The following is an 8,502-nucleotide window of genomic DNA, read 5'->3' as shown; positions in this document are numbered from 1 at the left end:
GTCACTTTATGAGGGTTTTTATGATTGACAGCTGTCACACACTAAAAGACGCTTTTTTTTGCAAAGACTAGTTTTTGCATCGCCATATTTTGAGAGCTATAATTTTTCCATATTTTGGCCGAGAGAGTCATGTGACGGCTTATTTTTTGCGGGACAAGTTGACGTTTTTATTGATACCATTTTCAAGCACGTGACATTTTTTGATCACTTTCTATTCCAATTTTTGGGAGGCAGAAGAAACAAAAACCAACAATTCCGGAATTGTAGCTTTATTCTTCGGGTCAGTACGTTTACAGCGGTACCACATTTATATAGTTTTTTAATGTTTTGGCGCTTTTACACAATAAAAACTATTTTATAGAAAAAATATTTTTTTTTACATTGCTTTATTCTGAGAGCTATAACTTTTTTTATTTTTCGGCTGACGACGTTTTCAGCGGTACCATTTTTATTTACATTCGTCTTTTTGATTGCGTTTTATTCCATTTTTTGTTTGGTGGTATGATGATTTATTTTATTTTTTTTTTCAGAATAATATTTATTTATGGGTACAATATATTTTTATTTTTTGGGGATTATTTTTTTAATTTTTTATTAAATATTTTTACAATTTTTTTTTTCACTTTCTGATACTTTTTTTTAACATTTATACTTTGTCCCACTATGGGACTTTCACTTTTTGCAGTCTGATCGCCTGTATAGCATAGGGATGCAGCAGCATCTATGCTATACAGCCTGTTAGTGCTGCACAGGTAGAAGCTACTTTGATTGCGCACTGCGCATGATCAAAGGCACTTCCTGCTGTCTGGTGACCCGGGTGTCATCATGACGACATCGGGTCACCATGACAACCATTGGGACCCGGCAGAGACAGCGCGGGATGCCGGTGAGCAGGTAAGTAAGCAGCGCTTACTTCCGGAATGCTACGATCGACTTCTATTGAAGCATTTCAGGTGTTAATGTGCTGGGAGTGGTGTGGGCACCGCCCCTAGCACATAGCACCGGGTGTCAGCTGTGAGGATCAGCTGACACCCGGCGGCGATCGCGCCCGCACAGCTTGTGTACGGGCGAAAAATAGCCAGGCCGTAATGATACGTATCTAACCCAAAAGGCCCAGGGCACAGATACGTATTAGTACAACCCACGTCAGAAAGGGGTTAACTTTCGCATTGTACAGACATTTTGGCAGGGATTTCCACAGTAAGGAAGCCAGCCTCAGACCTGCTTTAAGGGGCTTTTCTGGCCTTATGATATTGATAACCTATTGCTAGGATAGGTCATCAGTTTCATATCTGGGGGAGCTGACACACAGGCGCCCCACAGATCAGCAGCTATGAGGTCCAGCTGTATTCACGGTGAACTGGCCACGGCCAAGAACTGCAGATCAGCTCTGCTTCTCCGTGGGGCAACAGTTGTCAGTCCCCCAATGAATCTGATACAAATGGGTCATCAATATTGTAAAGGCGGAATGCCACTTTAAGGCTACATTCGCACAATGAGCTTTTGGTGAGTTTTTGATGTTGCAGATTTTCTGCACCTATTAAGTAAATTAGGTTACTTACGTTTTTTCATTGTGTTTTTGAATGCGTTTTTATTTAGTGTTTGACGTTTTTTGTCTCTTTTTGGTATTTTATATCTTAAATAAACCTGCTTGATTTTTGTTACTTCTTGGTATTTTGGCTTTGACAAAACCTTATTTAAACAGCCATGTGCAGATTACATGCGCTGTTAAGGCATTTTCACCCCAGAAATGCATAGTCCTCCACATAGTATAATGCACATCCCATAGTACTCCATATAGTATAATGCACTCCCCAAAGTCCTTCATATAGTATAATGCACCTCATAGTCCTTGATAGAGTATAATGCAGCCCCCCTGCCAGAGTATCATGCAGCCCCTCCGCCAGATTATAATGCAGCCCCCCGCCAGAGTATAATGCAGCGACCCTGCCAAAGTATAATGCAGCTACCCTTGTCAGACTATAATGTAGCCACCCTCGCCAGAGTATAATGCAGCCACCCCCGCCAGAGTATAATGCAGCCACCCTCCTAGAGTATAATGCAGCCACCTTTGCCAGAATATAATGCAGCCACCCCCGCCAGAGTATAATGCAGCCACCCCCGCCAGAGTATAATGCAGCCACCTTTGCCAGAATATAATGCAGCCACCCCCCCAGAGTATAATGCAGCCACCCCCGCCAGAATATAATGCAGCCACCCTCCTAGAGTATAATGCAGCCACCCCCAGCCAGAGTATAATGCAGCCACCTTTGCCAGAATATAATGCAGCCACCCCCGCCAGAGTATAATGCAGCCATCCCCAGCCAGAGTATAATGCAGCCACCTCCAGCCAGAGTATAATGCAGCCACCCTTGCCAGAATATAATGCAGCCACCCCCGCCAGAGTATAATGCAGCCATCCCCAGCCAGAGTATAATGCAGCCACCTCCAGCCAGAGTATAATGCAGCCACCCTTGCCAGAATATAATGCAGCCACCCCCGCCAGAGTATAATGTAGTAGTATGTAGGAGTATAATGCAGGCCCCCCATATAGTATAATGCAGGCCCCCATATAGTATAATGCAGCCCCCATATAGTATAATGTAGGCCCCCATAGAGTATAATGCAGGCCCCCCCATATAGTATAATGTAGGCCCCCATAGAGTATAATGCAGGCCCCCCCATATAGTATTATGTAGGCCCCAATAGAGTATAATGCAGGCCCCCCCATATAGTATAATGCAGCCTCCTCCATAGTATGATGCAGGCCCTCATAGAGTATAATGCAGGCCCCCATAGAGTATAATGCAGCCCTCCATATGGTATAATGCAGGCCCCCACATAGTATAATGCAGCCACCCCCCACCCAGAATATAATGCAGGTCCCCCATAGTATAATGCAGGCCCCCATAGAGTATGAAGCAGCCCCCCCCCCATATAGTATAATGCAGCCTCCCCCATAGTATAATGCAGCCTCCCATAGAGTATAATGCAGGCCCCCATAGAGTATAAAGCAGCCTCCCTCATAGTATAATGCAGGCCCCCTATAGAGTATAATGCAGGCACCCCCATAGTATAATGCAGCCCTCCAGTCCTGCAGTATTATAGCCACCGCGTACTCACTGATTTACAAAAAAAAAAATACATACATACCCCTCCTCCTCGTTCCCCCGCTGCCCCAGTGTCTGCAGCGCGTCTCAGCAACTCCACTGCCGGCACAGCGTGGCGCGCCCACTGCGGGCAGAGGGGAAATGATGGGAGAGGGAGCATCACATGATACCTGTCCTGTCCTGACAATAAAGCCAGGCCATTGAAATACATGTCTATGTTCATTACACATTCTTATGTATTGAGCTTTGTTTGTTTGGTAACAGCACCATCTGCTGACCATTTAATGTAAATGTGTTAGTTTCAGTTTGCAATGTATTTTGGGAGTTTCTGAGGCATTCTGGGAATATTGCAATGCATTGTGGATTTGATATTATGACACTGCAGAAATACCAGCAGCCATTTCCTGCATTGTCTTGAAGAGATATCAGACCACTCATCTCCTGTCTTATGCTCCTCAAACAGCCTGTCCTAAGCATAGTGGGTAAGTTACTATCTATGTGTTAGCATGCAGTGTAAGAGGTAAAATGCACATTAGAAGTATGTTGATGTATTAAATAGGTGTCATCAGTTTGTATTACCTCATGTTACACTGTATTGCAGATTACCTGTATCTATGTATTGTACAGTATATGTTCTGAATAGCTTGTTATTACATCCTATAGTTTCACCCTTTCCTGTCAAATCTACAATCAATAAAAGAAGGTTACAAGTTCACAGCCTCTCTTTTTCTTAAAGAAGACAGGGGGTTTAGCTATATGTCTCACTGCACACCGTGCTATCGTGTGAGGACAGAATAGTGAAACAACTGCTAAGAATAAGCTCAGATGATCTGACTATATGAAGCCCGCCATTATCCACGTGGAGCCCGCAACGGATATCGCAGCTGTCTACTAACGGTCACATCATGTCTGAAGGACGAGCATCCTCTACCAAGACGAGATCACGAGTTGGTTCCTCAAAGGCATCATCCGTCAGCAATACCGCCGCCATCGCCCGCGCAAAATCAGAAGGAGCACGCCAACAAGCTTCCCTGGATGCAGAAGGAGCACGCCAACAAGCTTCCCTGGATGCAGAAGGAGCACGCCAACCAGCATCCCTGGAGGCAGAAAGAGCACGCCAACAAGCTTCCCTGGATTCACAAAGAGCAATAGAAAAGGCACGCTTAGAAGCAACGTTAGAGAGGCTTGCTATCGAGAAAGAAACAGCAGCAGCCATAGCAGAAGCTGAAGCGTTAGAGGATGCCATATCTTTTGACAGTGAACACAGCGGACACAGCAGTGTATTAGGTCCACAGCAAGACCCTCATGATTCATTGCAGCGCACTTCAGAGTACGTCCAGCAACATTCCAAAGCAGACGGCCACCCAGACCTAAAGCCGGAGGGAGTACATTTTGTCAACAAGACAAGCTGGCTCGATTATCCAGACCACCAGAAAGCCAGCTATCAGTTGCCCTGCCATGGACAAGAGAATACATATAGGGGTAAGACTGAGTACAATAATCTTTCTCCAGAGCAGAGGATCCAGAATCGGCCCCAACTTAGAGAGACTCCCTTTGCCTCAGAAAGGTACTACACCAGTTGGACTCAACCAGAGACGTCTAACAGGTATGACCGCACAGCACACATGCACTCTGACAACACACCATCAACTGGTATCAACGCCAACCGATCTACAATAGACTTTGTCAAGTTCCTTGCTCGACGTGAGTTGGTCACTAAGGGACTTGTAAAGTTCAGTGATCGCGCTGAAAATTACAGAGCGTGGCGAGCCTCCTTCCAAAACGCCATCAGAGACATAGGTCTATCAAGTAGCGAAGAAATGGATCTCCTGGTAAAATGGCTAGGAAGTGAGTCTGCCGAGCATGCAAAGAGAATCAGAGACATTGATGTAAATTGTCCGACTCAAAAGAATTTGGAATAGACTTGATGAATGCTACGGCTCCGTAGAGGTTATAGAAAGTGCCTTGTTTAAGAGAATAGAAGACTTTCCTAAAATAGCTAGCAAGGACTATTCAAAGCTTAGAGAGTTAACTGACTTGCTAATGGAGTTGTATGTAGCAAAAACACAAGGGGATCTTATGGGGTTGACATTTCTTGACACTGCTAGAGGTGTGAACCCCATAGTTCAAAAGCTCCCATACAACTTGCAAGACAAGTGGCTTATGCATGGTTCTAGGTATAAACAAATTAACAATGTACCATTTCCTCCATTCAATGTGTTTGTAAATTTTGTCTCTGAACAAGCAAGAATTAGGAATGATCCTAGCTTTGATTTCACACTGTCATGTGCCGGTACCTCTGTAAGTAAACCTCGTAGAGCAACTATAGAGGTCCACAAAACTAACGTTTCCTCCACAGGTTCTGTTCACAAAGAGTTCAGTTCCCGTCAAGGAGAAGATAATTCCAAGGACCCAAGCAGACAGTGTCCCCTACACAAGAAGCCACATTCCTTACTTAAGTGCAGATCTTTCAGAGAAAAGCCATTGGAAGAACGGAAGGCCTTCCTGAAGGAGAACCACATCTGCTACAAATGCTGTTCTTCAACATCCCACTTCGCCAGGGACTGCGAGGTTAGTGCAAAGTGTGTCGAATGTGACAGCGCTGGACATAATACAGCTCTACACCCTGGACCACCAACGGGGACTCTGCCCCAAGTCCAAGAGCATAGCGGGGAGCTAAAGGAAACGAATACCGATGCTCCAGCAATTACTTCTAAGTGTACAGAAGTTTGCGGAAACCTTAAAGGAGGCAAGTCCTGCTCTAAAATTTCCTTAGTGAGAGTTTACCCAGCAAACAGAAAAGACAAAGCCGTCAAAGTATACGCGATTTTAGACGATCAGAGTAACAAGTCATTAGCAAAGTCTGCCTTCTTTGACAGCTTTAACGTCAGAGGACCCAGTGCCCCCTACTCTCTGAAGACTTGTGCTGGTATTGTAGAGACAGCTGGTAGAAGAGCAGCAGGTTACGTAGTCGAACCTTTAGATGGCAAAATGTGTCTGCCCTTGCCAACCATACTGGAATGTAATCAGATTCCCGACAACAGGTCTGAAATACTTACGCCTCAAGTAGCATCGCATCATCCTCATCTGAAGCGTATAGAACGCCTGATCCCCAACCTTGATTCAGAGGCTCAGATAGTCTTACTCCTTGGGAGAGATATCCTACAAATCCACAAGGTTAGACAACAGATCAATGGCCCTCACAACGCTCCATATGCCCAGAGACTTGACCTAGGATGGGTCATCGTAGGAGAAGTCTGTTTAGGAGGTGCACACAAACCAACAATGATCAACAGCTTACCAGTACGCTTGAGAATGGACGTCCATCTCTCCTTCAACCGTGTGAAAATCACTTCTTCATAAAAGAACTACCGCAAGGCACTTCAGCACCTAGTATCCTAGCAAGTCGTGCCTATAATGATTGCATTTGTGATGGCGACCAAGATCACCTTGGGTGTACAGTCTTCTGAAAAACGAAAGAAGACAATCGTACAGCAATGTCGTTTGAAGATAGACTGTTCCTAGAGATGATGGAGCAAGGAATGGTGCAGGACGAAAATAAGTGCTGGATTGCACCCCTACCCTTCAAGCCTCGAAGACAACGCATGCCTAACAACAGAGAACAAGTTTATAAACCATTTATCTCCCTCAGGCACAGCTTCCGTAATAAACCAGAAATGAAGGACCATTTCTTTACCTTCATGGCAGAAGTGTCGGCCATCATAAATGCCAGACCATTAACTCCGATGTCCAATGATCCTGTTGACCCAACTGTTCTCACCCCAGCCATGTTGCTTACCCAAAAGACCGAACCTAATTGCTCTCCACCCGGAGAATTTAATGTTAAAGACCGTTACAAGAGTCAATGGAGACAAGTACAGAATCTCTCCAACGCCTTTTGGAACAAGTGGAGGAAACAGTACCTTCCTACTCTGCAAAGGAGGAGAAAGTGGCAAACCAGCAAGCCTAACCTCCAGCCTGGTGATGTAGTACTAATGAAGGACTATCAGTCTCGAAGAAACGAATGGCCGTTAGGTCTCATTACCCAAACGTTCCCGAGTAAAGACGGAGTTGTACGTAAAGTTGAAGTTAAAACAGGGAAACAAGGCGAGGCAAAATTGTTCCTCAGGCCAGTAGGGGAACTCATCCTCTTGTTCTCGTCTGATAAACTCAATAGTGACGTCGGTTGACGTCAAGCGGGGAGTGTCCTGTCCTGACAATAAAGCCAGGCCATTGAAATACATGTCTATGTTCATTACCCATTCCTATGTATTGAGCTTTGTTTGTTTGGTAACAGCACCATCTGCTGACCATTTAATGTAAATGTTTTAGTTTCAGTTTGCAATGTATTTTGGGAGTTTCTGAGGCATTCTGGGAATATTGCAATGCATTGTGGACTTGATATTATGACACTACAGAAATGCCAGCAGCCATTTCCTGCATTGTCTTGAAGAGGTATCAGACCACTCATCTCCTGTCTTATGCTCCTCAAACAGCCTGTCCTAAGCATAGTTGGTAAGTTACTATCTATGTGTTAGTATGCAGTGTAAGAGGTACAATGCACATTAGAAGTATGTTGATGTATTAAATAGGTGTCATCAGTTTGTATTACCTCATGTTACACTGTATTGCAGATTACCTGTATCTATGTATTGTACAGTATATGTTCTGAATAGCTTGTTATTACATCCTATAGTTTCACCCTTTCCTGTCAAATCTACAATCAATAAAAGAAGGTTACAAGTTCACAGCCTCTCTTTTTCTTAAAGAAGACAGGGGGTTTAGCTATATTTCTCACGGCACACCGTGCTATCCTGTGAGGACAGAATAATACCGATACAGTTGAATGCGCGATGCAGAAGCAGGGAAGGGTGGCCAGCGCTGGGGTCGGGCCCCCCTGACTCACGGACAGTGCGTCACTGGTTGGGGGCCCCTGGGGGAGTGGGGGCCCTAGCAGATGCCTAGTCTGCCTGCCCTTAACGCAGCTCCTGCGTACAGCATTGAGCTCTAAGTGAATCATCTGGGTGAAATTAGAAATTTGGTGTTGTTCACGTGTGCTCCACTACTCCAAAACCATACTGAAATCGGCCCACCTGAGTCTACACAATATCTTAGATCCCTGTAAGTCCAAGACTGCGGCAAGGAGATAAATTGAGTGTTAGGTCGCACATGCACACTGCTGTTCCATTCAAGTCAAAGACACTGAGGGCTCATTCGCACGACCGTATTTTGGACAGCACTTGGACCAATGTTGTTCAATTGGGCAGTGCAGATGAGCGATTTTTTTCACTGACTGAGTCTGCGTGTGAACAAATCGCAGCATGCGCTAGTTTCTTCTGTAAATCAGATGAGACTCACCCATTCAAGTCTATGAGTGGGCAGCACGGTGGCT

The 8,502-nt window shown here is 44.9% G+C and overlaps 1 protein-coding gene across 2 annotated transcripts; it reads left to right on the top strand.

The window, feature by feature from the left end:
• The first annotated feature begins 3,480 nt into the window (after positions 1-3,480).
• Positions 3,481-7,818, top strand: LOC141167184 (uncharacterized). Of its 2 annotated transcripts, none has more exons than XM_073654607.1 (2): positions 3,481-3,592; positions 3,774-7,818. In XM_073654607.1, the coding sequence occupies exon 2, from the start codon at positions 5,154-5,156 to the stop codon at positions 6,471-6,473; it is 1,320 nt and encodes a 439-aa protein (XP_073510708.1). In that variant the 5' UTR covers positions 3,481-3,592; positions 3,774-5,153; the 3' UTR covers positions 6,474-7,818. Both variants share the same exon structure in this region, with proteins under 2 accessions (XP_073510708.1, XP_073510716.1).
• The last annotated feature ends 684 nt before the right edge of the window (positions 7,819-8,502 follow it).

The sequence above is a fragment of the Phyllobates terribilis genome, unplaced genomic scaffold, assembly GCF_046119375.1.
Source record: "Phyllobates terribilis strain yellow unplaced genomic scaffold, ASM4611937v1 Scaffold_1__5_contigs__length_1240528914, whole genome shotgun sequence".
NCBI lineage: Eukaryota > Metazoa > Chordata > Amphibia > Anura > Dendrobatidae > Phyllobates > Phyllobates terribilis.
This window is presented reverse-complemented; position numbering and strand designations above follow the sequence as displayed.